This window comes from Camelus ferus, chromosome 5, assembly GCF_009834535.1.
Source record: "Camelus ferus isolate YT-003-E chromosome 5, BCGSAC_Cfer_1.0, whole genome shotgun sequence".
Taxonomy (NCBI): Eukaryota; Metazoa; Chordata; class Mammalia; order Artiodactyla; family Camelidae; genus Camelus; species Camelus ferus.
Genome location: NC_045700.1, coordinates 90,860,044 through 90,876,578, shown reverse-complemented (window position 1 = coordinate 90,876,578; position 16,535 = coordinate 90,860,044). Strand labels below are relative to the sequence as shown.

General features: G+C 58.4%; 1 protein-coding gene across 4 annotated transcripts in view; it reads right to left on the bottom strand.

Moving 5' to 3' along the window:
• Positions 1 to 423: 423 nt before the first annotated feature.
• Positions 424 to 16,535, bottom strand: part of DIS3L2 (DIS3 like 3'-5' exoribonuclease 2) — a 321,890-nt gene continuing 305,778 nt past the window's right edge. For all 4 annotated transcript variants that reach the window (XM_032480492.1, XM_032480493.1, XM_032480495.1 and 1 more), the window contains 7 exons: positions 7,566 to 7,749; positions 6,731 to 6,817; positions 3,896 to 4,043; positions 3,363 to 3,493; positions 3,086 to 3,190; positions 1,608 to 1,709; positions 424 to 928 (listed from right to left, as the gene is read on the bottom strand). In XM_032480492.1, the coding sequence (XP_032336383.1) occupies positions 719 to 928; positions 1,608 to 1,709; positions 3,086 to 3,190; positions 3,363 to 3,493; positions 3,896 to 4,043; positions 6,731 to 6,817; positions 7,566 to 7,749 (967 nt within the window). In that variant the 3' untranslated portion in view covers positions 424 to 718. The remainder of the gene's footprint in view (positions 929 to 1,607; positions 1,710 to 3,085; positions 3,191 to 3,362; positions 3,494 to 3,895; positions 4,044 to 6,730; positions 6,818 to 7,565; positions 7,750 to 16,535) is intronic.

Here is a 16,535-nt window from a genome sequence, read left to right as displayed (position 1 = left end):
GAAGGGTTGGGAGTGGAGGTGCCGAGGCACCAGCTGGCACTAAGGGATGTGGTCAGGGCCACCCAGAGCTCTGGCCTTGGAACTAGGGGTATGTGTCACAGGAGCCACGCCCCCTCTTGAGGCCATGGGGGCCAGTAGTCAGAGAGGAGGTGGGGGGGTGGGGATGGACACAGCCAAGAGCGGCAGGGGGATGGGTGAGCCTGCCGTCTTGCATACTAATTAGGTTTCTCATCAGCCAGAATGAGGCCCTGGCATCAATCTGCTGTGTGCCCAGCTGTGAATCATCCTGGAACTGACAGAGGTTGTGGAGGGTGGCAACCCCAGCTCAGCTGTGAGGGGTGGATCCTGGGCCAGGTCCCACGTCCTGGGTCCATGGGGCACCCTGCCACCCTGGCCTCCCAGGGGTGCCCCACACAGCAGACAGCACTTCACACTTGATTTTATTCCATGACACTGATTTGCTGAAAACCACTTGTTTCCTGGGCAGGCAAGGCAGTGAGAAATGTGGCAGAAGTGGGGCTGCCCTCCCGGGAGGACCGGGACTAGCTCTGCTCTGGTAAGTAATGACCAGCCCTCAGGTTTCCATCCAGCTCCACCCTCCACCCTCCAGTTTGAAAACTGAGCTGCAAAAAGAAAATAGAATGAAAAAATAAAAACAAACCCCTGAGTTATTAAAAATCAAATTAAAACTCCCCTTTGGTGTCAAAAGGTCCAATTCCTAAAAGCCAGTGGGTGGGGCAGTTGGGCTGGAGGGTTGGGCCAGGCTGGCGGCTTCAGTCCTCCTGCTGCTCAGCCTGCTCCTCACACCGCCCTCCACCTGCGGGTCCAGGAGGCCCTCGGTGCCTGGTCGCTTCAGGATGGCGCCGTACTTGAGAGCCGGGGCCTCTGCCTGCAGCACCACCTCCACCAGGCTGAAGATGGTGATGACCTGAGACACAGCAGAGCCCGGGCATGGTGACAGGGGTGGGATGTGAGGGGCCGGCCAAGGGGACAGGAGGGGCAGGGACCTGCAGGCAAAGCCCAGCTGTGCCACTGTCCACCCAGGGGCCCCCGGGACTCCTGCTCTGTCTCTCCATCCTCTCCTGCCCATCTGTAAGGTGAGCTTGTTCAAGGACTGAGACCATGGTGTGTGGTGAGAAGAAAAGGAGCCAGACGCTGCTGTGAGCACTGCCTGGGGGAAGGGGGCCTCGGGTCAGGGAGGAACAGCTGGGTCTGGGCTGGTCTTTGAAGCACACTGGAGGTAAAAACTGTTTTCTTGGGTAGCAGGTCCCAGCTCACATCAGATTCTCAAAAGACCCCAAATGTTAAGAACCCGGCTTTAGAGGGGTAAGCAGAGGCCCCTTCCTCTCCCCAGGATGCATGTCTTCAAGGGAAGGAAGGTGGTGCCAGAAAGCTAGACCCAAAGAGGTTATGGGGAAGCTGCTGCTGGCCATGGATGGTAGAACCTGAAATTCCACCCAGGGGCCAGGGTGCTGAGGGAGACCAGGAGGAGAGCATGGGGATGCCTGGGGAGCATGTCCCAGGAGACAGGAGGAGGGCCCACCAAACATTGGGGGTGGACGGAACACAGCGGTGTTCTGGAAAAGCAGCCCTGCCCCGGTTCTGACCTGCTGCACTGGCTCCTGCTCCACGTCCTCAGGTTCCCAGACAAGCGTGAGTTCCGGCTTCTTGCCCATCTTCTGGAAGTGGTGTGACCGCAGGGGCAGTGCCTGGGGGTGTACATGCCTGTGCCTCAGGCCCCAGGCTCTAGGTGCTGCCTCCTAACCTCTGATCCTGCAGGGCCCCAGATGCTTGGAAGCAGCCCTGCTCCCCTTGGTCCATCTCAGGCCTTGAGGGGGCTCCCTGCCCTGCTGTAGGGCAATTGTCTGCTTGACTTCTGATGGGTGGGGTCGATCCCCACCCTTGCCTCTTGCCTTTGGCCAGCTTCAGGAAGGCCAGGATAGGACATCTTTGCTGAGGGGTGGGGGCTGGGAGGGGCCGGTGGTTCTGTGTGTTTTTTGGGGTAGGGGGTGGTGGCATTGGCAGGTCTGTCCTGGCTCATCAGGGTCTGTCCTCACAGGGCTGAGGCAGACTGGACATCCATGGCTAAAGGGCTGTCACCCACTATGGGCGCGGGGGCCATCAGCACAGACTGAGGGCTGGGTTGTTTGCAGAGATGACCTAGACCTGAACTTCCATTCTGCTCAATGAACTTCAGGTCAAGAGCCCTCTTTGATTCTAGCTGAACTCCACTGTGTCTCTTCTGCTTTGCTCCATTTTACAAATACCATGTTTATTCCATACTTCGTGCTGGGCTCTGCAGTCCCCAAAGTGCTTTGGGTGTTGGGAAGTGCAAAGCCAAGGTCAGGGGCCAGGTAGTGACTCACTAACCACAAGCTCAGCTGGAACAGGTCCCTCAGGTGGCATCAGTCAGGCACCAGGTACCCTTGGAAAGAACCTCGAATAAAGAGACCCCCTCAAGGCGGGACCAAGGCAAGAGCTCGTCTCTTCCTTCTTTTCAGGGGACACAGCTTCCAGAGTGGCCACAGGACATTTTCTCTGGTCTTTCCCTTCCTTGTGTTCTTATAAAAAGTATCCTGAAGCCTGCAGACCCTGATATTCTATTCTGGTTATGGAGGGATCTGTCCTCGGGTCTCTTGAGTTCTTGGGAAAGAGGCCCAAGCCTGATCCTTGGCCTGGATCCCCCATCCCAGGCAGGAGCAGCTGGGTGTCTTGGCAGGGCCCATCGGGTAGACTTGGCTCTAGCACAGGCCACAGCTGAGCGAAGGGCACAGTGTCACTGCCCCAGTGCAAACAGGGACAGCAGGGCCCTTGGCCTGTGGCCCCATCCTCCATGCTAGTATGTCCAAGACCTTACCAGGAACTAGGGAGACGCGGTGGAGACCCAGTAGCAGGAACAGGGACACCCAGGTGGGAGTGGAGCGTGCTAAGTGGACGTAGCTTGGTGTGTCTGTGCGGAAGATGGGGAGCACAGTGGCTGTGTGGCCCTGGGCACTCACATAGACACGCATCTGCACCATGTAGCTGACTCTGCCTGCTGAGAAAATCCCTAACTACGACGGCCAGGGCAGCCCCCGGTACTTACATTACAGTAGATGCGCTTCTGCACCCCATAGCGCAGCACCAGCACGTCAAAGGCTTGGTTCAGGACGCCCAGCACCATGGCTTCCGACTCTAGGGGGCCACTCTCCTGCAGGGTAGGGCTTCAGCCAAGGCTCGGCCACGGGATGTGGCGTTCCCCTAGGGCCCACCCCAACTGCTGAGGGGCCCTGGGCTCCTCCAGGATTCCTTGTGAGCAGGTGCCCAGGTCAGGGGTGGGGAGAGGTAGAGGAGGCGGAAGGGCACTGAGCTGGTGGCCTCACCTTGACCAGGATGGCAAAGAAGAGGCTGGTGCTGAGCTCCTGCACGCGGTTGGACGCCATGCGGCGGTCATTGCAGTGGTCTGCCTGCTTTTGCAGGGCATCGGGCTCCACATCTGGCGGCTCCCTGTAGCCTGAGCAAAGGGTGGTTGGGGGTCCACAGGCAGGTGCGCTGTGTGCTCCATCTGGCCAGGGCTGGGTTGTGGGCAGCATGGTGCCCCTGGCCCAGGCAAGGTAGGGCCTGGGGGGCCCAGGCATAGCTGAGGACTCCCTGCCACCCAGCTCTGGAGGGCTGAGAAAGGTGGACTGGCCACGGTAAGGGTGTAAGGTTTAAGGAGGCCTAGGGTGGCTTCCCCTAGGGCCTACTCACACAAGAAGAGTTTCTGGGCAGAGGCTCCCCCGCTGCTCAGGCTGCCCACCCCTTGAAGCCTCCACAGTCATGGCAGGGTGGTCTCTGGCCACCAGGCACCCACTCTGGGAGCAGCAGCCCTTAGCTGGGCACAGGCAGGCACTGCCCCCTCTGCCACCCCCCTTACCGAGTGCAGCGGCCAGGAGGCGGTGCACCAGGACGTCAGCGAAGCGGCGGATGGGAGAGGTGAAGTGTGTGTAGAGCGGCACGTTGAGGGCGTAGTGCCGGAACTGCGCCTGGTCCTGCAGCATCCCCGAGCAGAAGTACACGGCCATCTGGGGAGGGGGGCGGGTCTCAGAGCCTGGCCAGGCTGGGGCCAGCTGGGTGCGCTCTGCCAGGCTGGGAGACTCAGAGCCTCATGATGGGCAGTCTGGGGGTGGGGACCAACCTGCCAGATCTGCAGGTGGCTGAGCAAAGTCAGGCAGCCCCAAGGAGGCTGGGGCTGTTCCGTCTGAGGGGACCCATGGGCTGCCATGAGGTGGGGCAGAGCCATGAGTCTCACACCCTCTCCTGCTGAAGGCAAGTGCAGGCCTTGCCCAGGGCTGCCCAGACCCCATGGCAGCAGCACCACTGAGAACAGGCCAGACAGCCCTCAGGGGCCCACCTGCCTCTGCTGGGGATGGGGGAATGGGGCTGTTGTTGGGAGCCCCCAAGATGCTGGATGGCCTCCCCCTCAGAGGCCTGTGGGACCAGCCACCCAAGCTCTCGGGGAGGGGAGACCATGTGCTGAAGTTGAGGGCAGCTGGGGAGCTCCTCATCTTCTCCTACAGGCGGTCACTGCTGAGTTTCAGGGGCTGTTACTGCCAGGAACCAGGAGGCAGGAATAGTTTCTGGTTGGCCTCGTCCTCTGGACGGGCTTGGGCCGTTACTCTGGAACGGGGAAGCGGAGGGGAAGCCCGTGGCCATGCTAGACCAGGAGCTGTAGGACTTTGCCAGAACACCAAGCCCAACAGCGCCATGTGGCCAGAACAGGAGGTAGGAGAGGAGGCCCAGGACCTCCACCACCCAGAGCTCTTCCACTCGGCCCTGGCCTTTGGTGGTGGATGACCCCCTGCCCTCTAGCCTGAACCCTGCCCTGCTGAAGGCCACGCCTGCACCCGGCACCTCTGTGCCCCTACTACTCCGCCTCTCGTCAGCCAAGGGAGGCAGTGCTCGGCAAGCCTCCCAGCCTCAGCCCTTCTTGTCCCTGACAACCTGTCCTGAGACCCAGGCCCACAGGTCTGAGTTCAAAAGGCCCTCCTGTCAGGCAGGAGTTAGGACTGTGGCCCAGGGAGACACGCTGAGTTTCTCCAGGGCCCCAGATGCTGCTGTCCTGAGAGCCTTGGCCACAGTCCCCAAAGCTGCCACTGCTGCCTGGGAGCATGCGAACAGGTTCCCCAGCCATGGCCAATGTCACACCTCATGTGTTCACTTGCTCGCTCCCTGGCTGCCTGCTCACCCTCCCCCGTGCTCGGCCAGTGGACAGCCAGCTCCGGTTACTCTGTGTACGTCGGCCCTCGAATCCAGGACACAGCTGGTGGTGACCTGCTCGGCTGCCCAACTCCTCTTCCCTTCCAGCTCCTGCTGGGCCCTGGGTTATGTCTGGGGTAAGTCACTGGGGGAGGCGGGAGCAGCCTGCACTCCCAGCCGCGTTTGGCCTTTGTTCTCAGTGGTGGCCCACTTCTCCAGATAAGCTGGGGTGAGGAGGACAGAGGGCCGCGGCTCCCTTCCTGGTTGGCAAAAGTGCCTGTGCAGGGTGGAATGGGTGGGGACCCAGAACTGGGGCAGAGACAGGGAAGCAGGTCACTGGCTGACATCAGATCCCCAGGCAAAGGCTGGCCTCTGAGGTCACTGGCAGGCAAGGCTAGGATAAGTACAGTCCAGGTGACAGAGGAGAGGACCCCTCTCCTTGGAGCTCCAGGGCAGGTTTGGCCTTGGAGGTGGATGGCTTGCAGAGGCTGGGGGCAGGGAATGGGGCCCCACTGGCCCTGTATGTGGTGTAAATCCCAGTGGCCAGAAAGGCACACGCCTCTATGCTGGGGGGCTCTATAGTGTGTGGTGTGGGGCTGACATTTGTGACTGGTGGCCGGGTAAGGGCAGCCAGTCCCAAAGGAACCCTGTTAGCTCCATTCCTGGCAGAGCTATGAGGTATAAGAAAATACATCAGCTGTGGCAGCTGAGGAGATCTGGTTCTTGTGAACAGACTGAATCTGCCGAGTGCCTAGCCCCTGAACAGTGGTCTATCTCTGCTGCCAGGCTGGGCTAGGGGTCAGATCTGGTCCCATGAGCATCCACAGCTCCCACTGATCTGACAGTCCACTGAGGTGGCTCCTTCTCAAGATGCTCGGGCCCCACAAGGGCTGAAGCTCAGCCTCAGATGACTGAGACTGGCTGCAAGAACCAGGACTGTGTACCTCCCAGGCTGCCAGCTGTCATCCAGCTGCAGATGCAGGCCCACAGCCTGACTCCTCTTCTCCCAACCTGCTGGCGAGAGGGAGATTTCTCTGCCTGGGGTCCACAAGCCCCAGTGGGGGCTAAGGACCATTCCCCTGGGCAGGCCGCTCTGGGAGACTGACATTCTCTCCCCTCCAGGTCATGATCATGAGCTGCTGTCCAGGCCCCATTCCCTTCCCTGAGCTGGTCTGGTCTGGTCTGGTCTGGTCTGTGGGGACGAGGCACTGGAGGCTTGGTACATCCCCTGGGGGGCTCCCTGCCTACTGCCAGGGAACAGAGCCCCTGTGGCCATGCAGGGGGAAAGCCGGTCTCAAACTGGGTCCTCTAACTGAGCCCCAGATAAGCTGTCCTGAGCACAGGAGGCAGGCAGGTCTGAGCAAGAGGCAGCAGGTCAGGCCCCCAGGGACCACCTATCCTGGGTGTTGCCTGGGGGCATCCTCCCCAAAACTCCCCTCAGCTTCTCTGAGCCCGCAGAGGTCTTGGGTGCTCCAGGGAGAAGGGGGACGATGGACGACTGGCCCTTCCTTACCTGCATGGGCCGGGAGCACATGTTGGTAAGCACTTCCTTCCGGGCCAGTGAGTACTTGTCATCTCCAAATGTTTCAGTCAGACTTTTCTAGAAGCAAACCCATGTGATGTCGAGTCAAGCCTGGGGAGAGGCTCTGGGAGGCCTGTTACCCACTGATCATCTGAGACCCGGCTCTGGGGAGGAAAGGTCACCTGAGGGGCCCAGCCCTGCTCAGTTGGCCATGGCTGGGGTCTAGTGGGGCCAGGAGCCCCCAGCCTATGTCCCACACTGGGCCAGCCTCAAGGGCCCCGCTCCGAGGTCAGTCCTTCCATGCCTAGCTGGCTGACCTGAGCAGACTGGTTTGCAGCTGTCTGACCTAAGGCACCTCCCCGGCCACCCCAGGCTTGGAGCAGAGATGGGGACAGTCTCCCTCCTGCGGGATCAGGGCCGAGGCCATGGACTCCTGAGCCCCATGATCTAGCTCTAGGTGGGGAGCACTGGACACCACTTACCATGAAAACCTTTCTCTGGCCTCCAATAATCCCAGTAACCTACTGTTAGTCTTTGGGTTCATGGCAAGGCCATCCCTGGTCATAGGACTCCTGCCCACAGCTGAGCCTTGAGGGGCCTCTCTCAGTCTGGTCCTGGCTTGGGCCACACTCCTCACCAGGCCCTGTGACTGGGAGGCCTTGTTCCCAGGACCTCCATGCTCCGTGTCCCCACCCCTCCGGCGGGGAAACCTGGCTGAAGGGAACCAACCCTGGTGGGAGGCAGAGGCTGTTGAACCTTCTGTTCCAGGCCTTCCTCCTCCTACTCCAAGCAGGGCCTCCCTGACCCCTGTGCCCCCAGCACTCACATGGAGGGCCCCGGCCGAGCTGAAGTCCATGGGCAGCCCCATCTGGTCACAGAATTCCATCAGGTCATTGAGCATCTTGGTCTGGGGTGGGGGATGCCGGCGCAGCAGGGCTCGCTCAGGAAAGACGCGGTGGATCTTGTGGGCCACAGCCATGTTGGCCAAGAGCATGAACTCCTCCACGAGCCTGTAGTGGGGAGAGACCGCCAGGGTCATTTCTTCCAGCATCTGCTGGCAGGCTCTCTTGCACCCTTGTCTCAGCTTAAAGCTGCCCTCCCAGCAGCCAATCCACTTTGTTCCTCCAGTTGCTTTCTCTCCCATCCCTCTGCTCATGCCCCTCATGGCACAATGTCTGTACCCATCTCTGCTGATGTGTTATCTTGTATGCTGTCTCCCCTGCGAGATGGGTCTCCTGGAGAGCAGGAATGATGTCTGTCTTGGTGCTTGGCACTCGCCTGACCCAGAGAAGGTGTGCAGTAAAGATCTCTGCTGAATGACTAGCTTCCAGAACACTCTCCAGCTTTAAGAAAACACTCGCCCAGGCCAGCCATGAGAACCCAGAGGCTCTGTGGGGGGTGCACAGAAGCAGGTGAGCAGACCCAGGGCTCCCAGTTCCCCAAAGTGCTGGGCTCCTTTCTCCCCCAGGGGAGGTGAGAGCTTCTGTGGATGAACAGGCAGTCACAGACAGCAAGAGGAAAAGCATGCGTTCTGGGACATGGCAAAGGTGCTGTCGGGTTTTCTGACCCCAGAGAGTCACTCTTTCAGGAGTTAACGCTCTAATTTTGCTTCAACTGAGTGTATTTAGAATCAAGTAATACGAATGGATATGGCTCCAAACCGAAAAGCCCAAAGCATGCCAAGGACCCCTGGGGAGGAGTAGGGACTGATGAAGGATGGAAGAAGTAGGCCAAAACGAGGAGTTGGGCAGAGTGGGGGGCTGGGTCACAGTCCTGATCTGGGGCAGGAGGCCCACGTGCTGCTCTCACACCCAGGGCTCTGGTGGGAGGACAGGTGGATCACACATGTGCGTACAACCTCTAGGAAAAGGCTTGGGTGTGAGCTGGTCCCTACACTTTGCGGGAAAGCGTCCTCCCTTGGGGAGACTCTTGGGCCTTGCCCAGCTTAGGGGAGACTCTCCTCTGCCTTTAATCTGAACCCCTAGTCTGCAAGTTCAGCCCATACTTCTCCCACAGAGGCAGGAGAAGAGGGAGGAAGCTCTGGATGGCCTGGTAGCAGCTGGAGGCCCAAGGTGGACTCCCCCTTCCTGGAGGGGCGGATAGTACTGCAGGTTTAGCCTCGTCACCTGGCCAAGCTCTTGGAAAGAAAAGCAGCCAGTTGAGGGGATGAGACTGTGAGTGGGCAGAGTCCTGCATTCCCCAGCCTGGGCCTGCCACACAGAGGTGTGGCCCTGGTCTGCCAAGCTGTCTCCAGAGCACCTCTGTCTCCCGACAAAGCCCTCCCTATGAGGTGGAAGGGCTCTGGAAATGCTCCAGGGCAGATACAACCAGGGCCAGGCCTGGGCCTTGGGGGGAGGCCAATCCACGTCCTGCACGTCTAGCCTCTCCTCTGTGGGGACCTCACTAAGCTGGCCCACAGCCCACCGCCCACCGTTGGGCAGGGATTGGACAAAAGACTTAAGGTCAGGCCTCAGATGGCCCTTCTCCCTAGCAGGAGGCCTGTGTATGGAGTGAAGAGTCTCTTCATTCACACCAGTTTGCAAGTAAGTCTTTTAATAGTGATAATCCTGCCTCCCACCTGACATCTGTCTTTGTGCTGACAACCCTTGAGTTCAAGCACTTGAACCTGACCACCAAATCTCCTGAGGCGAAGCCTCCATCCTGCTCCAACATGTTCTTGCTTTAGGACCCTGAACAAGTCACAAACCTTGTCTGATCCTCCTTTTTCTTGCATGTACAACACGGATAGTAACAGTACCTGCTTCACAGGGTGGTCACAGAAACCAAGGAGTAAAACGTGCTTCAAGGGCAGACCCTGTGCCTGGCGCGTCACAGGCCCCAAGACCTGGGAGCTGCTTTCCTCTCTCTACCTTTCATGCTAAATGGCCACCCTAGAATCTCCCCATGGTGCCCTGGGATTGTCCTCCCTGCCATTTGTGTCCCCTCCATTGACCTTCCCATGCCTCCCCTGGAGGCCACCTCCATCCCTCCTGGGCACTAACTGCCCACCCAGCCACTTGGCAACAAGGGCCAGGTTGTTCTAGGATCATCCATGTCACAGTTGAGCACCATTTGACTCTTCACATTTGGTTTCATATTTAGACCTTGTCATCCCAAGAGGAGTCTCAGTTTCTGTTCAGTAAGTGTCTAATTTGACTTATTTTCTGTTGTTGGTCAGACACTGCAAATCATTATCTCCTAAATGCATAAGATGTACACATTCATTCATTCATTTGTTGTTCAGTCAGCAAACAGGATTGTGTGCCAGGCAGTTCTAGACTTGTCTCCCCAAGCAGTCCAAGTATCACTGTGGCAGGGGGCACAGGGGCTGACCCTTGAAGCCCCGCAGTCTCCAGTTCAACTGCAAGCTTGAGGCGTAAGGAGGGAACACCTGTAACCTTGGGGCTGACCCTGGCCTGCATTTTGCTAGTGTGGCCAGCAGAGGACAGCATGGCCCCATAGCAGGGTTGTGGCGAGCTCTGGGCTAGGGCAGGCCAAGTAGCAGGGTAGGCAAGGCTGGGGGCTCCAGCCTGTGCCCCCACCCCCTCTAACCTCACCCCGACCCCTCAGGTCAAAGGAACTGAATGCCTGGGGAATCTCCCCAGACAGAGCCCTGCTCCTGCTCTTAGTTCCTGCAGGGGCTCCCCAGCCTCGCCTCTCATGATCTTGAGTAAGGAGGAGAAGCCAAGGGCAGGGACGGGGAGGGTGGGGCTGATGCCCAGAGCCCCAGGCAGAGGCAAGACCTCATCAAGCTGCTTCTCTAGTGACTCCACTATTTGTCCTCCCTGGTCCCCGGTATAGTCCCTGAGTTGCCTGAGGCTGGTGAGAAAAAACAAGTAGCTCTTGTTAACCTTGAGAAGGAAGTCTGGAGAAACTTTGGTCGCAGGGGCTGACCTTGGACAGGTCCCTTGGTGCCTCTGGGGGCTCCACATCCTTGAGTGTCTCAGCCCCTCCCTCAGGACAGGGTGGGAGTTAAGAGGGCAGCCTGTGAGACTCTCTCCAAGACAGTTCAGAGATAGAGAGCATTCCGCCCTGGGATAAACGTCAATGTCATCAAACAGGGTGGTGGCCCAGGAGCAGGAGCCCAATTTACCGGGTGCTGCCACAGCTCATTAGTGCTCCTGGATAGCTGCAGGGACCATTTCCCCCACAACCTGTCCTTAAATTCTTCTCCTACCTGCAGGTGGGGGAGGGAGGGGTAGAGAAAAAATGCAAAAGTGTGAGCGTGGAAAAGTAGAAGTGGGCCCTGAAGCCCTGACTGGTCAATCCTGGCGACTGGCCGGGGGGAGCTGGGAGGGCACAGTACAGATGGCAGCAGGCCCCCCAGCACAGCGTGGGAACAGGAAGGATAAGCCAAGCTGCCAGCATCCAGACCCCACTGAGTTCAAGATTCATCGTCAAAAACAGGGCCAAACAGGGCCGGGCACCCGGAATGGGGAAACAGGCTGGCTAGTACTGAGACATGGACGGGTAGATGTCACTGCTTTCTTCTGGGGCCAACAAAGGGATCCCTCTTACTGGACTCCGACAGGTCCCCCTGATGGGTCAGTTCTCTGAACCAGCCAGCAGGGGGCCTCCCAGCATCTTCCTTTTGCAGGACCCGGGACATGGCAGGAGCAGCTTAGAACCCAGGAACTTCTGGGCAGGGAAGACCTTAGCCTGTGAAGTGCAGCTCCCCAGCACAAGGTCCAAGGGTCTCTGTACTCCCATTCAGTGTGTTTTCCCTTGGCCTAAGCCAGCTCTCGGGCCAGGGCTTCACTCCGTCCCGGAGAGTGAACTCTGCTCTGAGGGAACGTGAGGAGAAGAGGGGCTCCCACAGCTGACCCGTCAGCAAGCACCCTTCTCCCTGATCTCCTCCCCGCTCGAGGGGCAGGGCTGCACACACAGGCCCACAGCCAGACCTCAGACGATGCTCCACCCGTCCTGGGTGGATAGGACGTCCTCTGAGAACAAACTGCACATACTGTGGTCTGAGAACCCAAGTGGGGATGGAGCCCTGCACGCTGCCCTGGCCTCAGACCTTGCTCCCTAGTCTGGGTACCTGCCCTGATCATAGCCCAGCCCCTGCCCCCAGCCTGCCACAGCTCTGTGGGGGTGGGGCGCTGGAACTCAGGAACTGCCTGACAACTGCTCTCCATGGGGGCTCGGGAACAGCTGCTGGCCAGGATCACCTTCCAGAACAGCAGGCCAAGTCCTCAGAGACAGGGCCTTTGTCCCAGGCCTGGCATCTGCTGAGCCTCTGGAGCTCAGTGCCACCAGGGGCCCAGGACTCCGGTGTTCTGGAGTGGGCTCTGCCGTGACAGACAGCTGAACGGCGAGCAGGGGGCCATGCCAGATACAAGCACCACAGCACTCAGTCCGCAGCCTCTCCCCTACCTGTGCTCAGGGCCATCCCAGGGAGGAGGTGAGCAAGCCTAGAGGCGTCAGAGTCCTCGCTCACCTGCTATGGCAAAGGGCAGGTAAAGGCCACAAGCAACCTACCCACAAGTACACACGCTGCTCACACGGCAAACATGACTTGACTAGAATGGGGACTGGCAAAGTGTGTTAATGTTACTTAAAGAAAAACATATAAATTACATGAAATAATAGGACATTACTTTATGTGATTTTTTTTTATAGGACATCCTTTTGCCTTTAAGATGCTAATGTTCATTAGGACATGACGAGAAGAAGGAGCTAGTGGGATGTGGCATTTACTACTCACTGATGACTGAACCTGTTTGTGTCACATCTTAAAGGACGATGTTTGGGAAAGGCCACTCTACCTGGCAGGGGTCAGACAGTGGCTAAATGAGAAATGGGCTGAAATGTCTGCCCTTTCAGAGGAAGGCTGCCCATCCTTGCCCATCAAGGAATTGGGTGTGTCCGTGGCCACAGAAGGGCCTCTGTTGGGGGCTGGGGGTATCCTGGGGTGAGGCTCTTGCTCTTCGCCTGTCCTGAGCCACTTCCTTCCTTGTTCCCCGAGCACAGACCTGGACAACTGGAGAGGAGGAGAGGTCCCTGGTTCCTAGCTCTGCCCTTCAGTAGCTGTGTGATTTCAGATAAATTTCTTAACCTCTCTGCATCTCAATTTATTCACCTGAAAAAATGGGATGCAATCTTCAAGTGCCTGGTCTTCAGTAAGTATTACATTATTATTACTCGTACTGCAGAAGTGACTGGCCTGGGTACCCAAACCCTAGGATGTGGGCTGAACACAGCAAGATTCTCGAGGCTTCCCGCCCCAATGCCACCACCTTGGTCCAGGCCTCCATCTCTCCTTACTTCTAGCCACTCCTTGCTGTTTCCATCTTCACACCAGTGTGGTGCATTCTTCCTCAAAGGCAAATCTGGTCATGCCCCTCTCCTCACTGAAGCCCTTCAACGGCTACCACTGTTCTCAGGATAGTTGCACCTCCGGGTAAATGAGGTTTTCCAGGCCGCCTCTTGTCATGTGCGCAGGGTCACCTCTCCATTCTCCCTGTCTCCCACTCCTCCCATTCCAGACATACTCAATTCTTGGGGCTCTTTCCTCCTTCCCTCTCTTTGCACAGCTGTTCCCTTAACCTGGAGCCCTAGACCATTCTCCTCCCATCTCTCTTTCCCAGATGCCCCTTCCTCTGGGGAGGCAGCGTGAGATGCCCACTTGCCTCCTATGTGCCTCCTGGGCGTCCATTCCCACGCCATCACACACACAGCCCGCACGACCATAGTCTGTATCTCCCTCCACACCCCATGCCACCTACCCTGGTCCTAGTGGGAGGCCTAGCCCAAAGGAGACCCTTAAGTCTGTCACAATGAAGGGTTCCCAGGATGCGGCACATTCAGGAGTTGAGAGGGCTAGGTCCCACCACCGTGCCCTTTTCACACACACATGCTTCGACCCCTAACACTTGCTGCTCCAGGTGGTGGAAAATGCCTAAGAAAAGAGCTCTCCCGAGACCGTTCCCAAACCTGCGAGAAAGAAGCCACAGCCCCTCCCTGCTCTTTCCCATCCCCTGAGTCCACGGAGCCCCGGTCCCCACTGACAACAGGCTGCTGGCGTGTTATTTAAAAATACCCAGTCAGGGACCTCCATCTGGAGCCATTCATCTGTCTTTTCTCTTACTCACCCTGAAGCCCTTTGGGAGCTGCTGCTGTGGGTCAGTGTGGGGAGAGACAGAAGAGACGCCCATGAAGCCCCTGGGACAGGTGACCCAGGACGGGCCAGGTGCAGCCCGTTCAGTCCTCCTGCAGCCCTGGGAGGTGTTTGTGTACCTTTCTAATGTGTGGGGAAGCTTAAAGGTGCAAAAAGGAAAGGTGATCAGGCCCAAGTCCCACAAATCCCTAACCAGCACCTGGAGTCACCACCAGGTCTATGTGACCTCGAGGCCCTGCTGCCACCAGAGAGCCTTGGCCTGCCCTCCCAGCCTTGTGGGGATACGCCCACAAATGCAAGGTCAATTCCAAGAGATGGCAAAGGGCTGGGAGATACTTTACAGGGAAGGGATGAACAGGGAAGGTGTAGAGGAGGAGGGAAAAAGAGCAGCAGGCATGTCTGGAAACTAAGGAACTAAGAGAAGGGAGAGGAGGGCTCCAAGGTTGGGGGGCAGGGACAGCCCTCAGAGGCCTGGGGGCAAGACTCCAGGATGGGGACCTTGTAGGGGGCTGGGGAGGTTGCTGAAGGAGGATGGCCATGAAGGGAAAATCAGTTCAGTGGGCACAGAGGGACCAGAGGCTGGTGCAGGCAGGGGATGCTGAAGATTCTGAGGCCAGCAAGAAAAGGCAGGTCTGGCCAGAGTTCAGGGATACACTCAAGGTGAGGCTCTGCGAGTGGGTGACCCTGTCATGGGGCACAGAGGGGCAAAGAGGGAGGGAGCTCAGAGGGTGACGAGGTGGCTGAGAAGGGGAAGGGGGCCTGAGAGGAGGAACCAGGTCCAGCTGGGGAGTTGTCCACCGGGCAGAGGCCGTGGTGAAGAGGAGGAGGGGCTTGGATGGGTTGCTGGGCTTGGCAAGCAGGAGTGTGTGGCCATGGCCGTGAGGAGGGGGAAGCTGATACAGAAAACAAGGGTTCAAGAGTGAGGAAGGCCGTCAAGCCTGCAACTCTCATACATTTATTGGTGAAAGAGGCAAGGGTTACTTTGAAAGGAGGTGACAAGAGCCTCTGTGATGTTTTCTGATTGCTGGGTTAGGTTTCCAAAAGGTCTCAATATGTTTTCACAGAGAGAGGAGATAACGGGGAAGAACCTGGGGGTGAGAACGTGACCAAGCAGCAGCCTGGCAGGGAGACTCCCCAGGGAAGCGGCCTGATTTCCTCCCAGCTGTGCACTCCCAGCAGGGGAGGCTGGGCCCTGAGGTTAAAGGGGCAAGGAGGAGGCTTGTCTGAGATGCCCACTGCTCGGGGGGGGGGGGGGGGACCCTGCGGGAGACCGTGTGTGAGAAGCAGCTGGTTTACCTCAGAGTACTGCATGAGGGACTGTCCCTAAAACAGTTTTCTCAAGTCCCCTGGGCACAAGAAAGACGAGAAAGGCCCGTACACATCAGTTCCACAAAGACAGGCCACCTGTAAAAGGCCCATGGACGAAGCAGCCTCGGTGGGCCGACCCCGGGCTTGTGCCCTGTGGCAAAGACAAGCACAGTCCAGACCGAGGTCAGCACCGGGCTGGCCGCGCGGAGCTGGCTCTCTCTCCTCCCGCAGATCCCCCATGGCCCAGCGGAGGGGGGCTGGCACTGGCGGCAGGGTCTCAGCCCAGGCGTGGTGCTGACAGGCAGGCTGCACTCCTGACCTGCCGGCCACGGCCCTGGCCCTCGGGCTCTCCATTCCTGTGCACTTTCCCTCTCAACCCTGCCTGGCAAGAGTGGCTGGGCCTCCAACGATGTTCCTCTTTCAGATCCATTTTACCAGCCTAACCAGATGAGAAACTCACCCCACCCCTTCCCTACCCAGAATACTCAGAAAGTGGCTTTGGAAACGATTGGGGAGTTGGGCAGCCAGGGCAGAGTGGCATGGCTGTTGCCCAAACCTGCAAATGCATCAATTTTCAAAGACCAAAAGCAACTGAGAGACTAGAACAGCCTCTTCTGCCCTAAGCCACCAGGGCACTTGTCGCAGCTCTGTGGGAATCTCATGCAAATGGAACTAGGCTGCTTACCGAGATTGTTCAATTAGCTCTTGGTGAAAACTGCTAACTCGGAAATTTGATAAGAATTGCTCCCAACCAGTCTCAAATTCATTTCTTCTGAAGACTAAATTTTCCCCACTTGGGTACATCCTCACTGCAGGCTCGGGAGCTCTTGGGCTTTGCACTGGCCGTGAAGGCAGCTGCCACACCTCTCAAAACAGCAGTGAGCCAGAGGTTGGCCCCTTCTCTGTGGAGGAGCAGCCCGAGGGGATGGAGGCGGTGGTCACCCTCCAGGGGGACCCGCTGCTCTCCCAGCGGCCCCAAATTGAGTGTAATGTGGTGGAAAATGCAAGGGCCCCGGGAGCTGGGTGAGATGGGAAGTCAGTGGCCCGATGAGCACTACAGTGGGAGCTGCTGCGGATGGGGAAAGGGGAAAGGAGTGTGGTGCCGCTGTCTCCCAGACCGGGGGGAGCTGATAGCCTTGAGCCGGAAAGTGGAGGCCTGGAGAGGGGAGCTGTAGGCAGAGTGGCCCAGGGCTGGGGGGCACACCAGAGGAAGGGCGGCAGACTGACCGATGGGCACCCACCCACGGCTGGCCCTCTTGAGTGGAGGGTGCTGTGGCCGTGGCTCGGGCCTCTCGCTGACCCCTCTCCTCCTGGGCTCACTGCAACCTGCTGAGTGTTTTGGACATTCCCATGAAACCACAGGGAAAT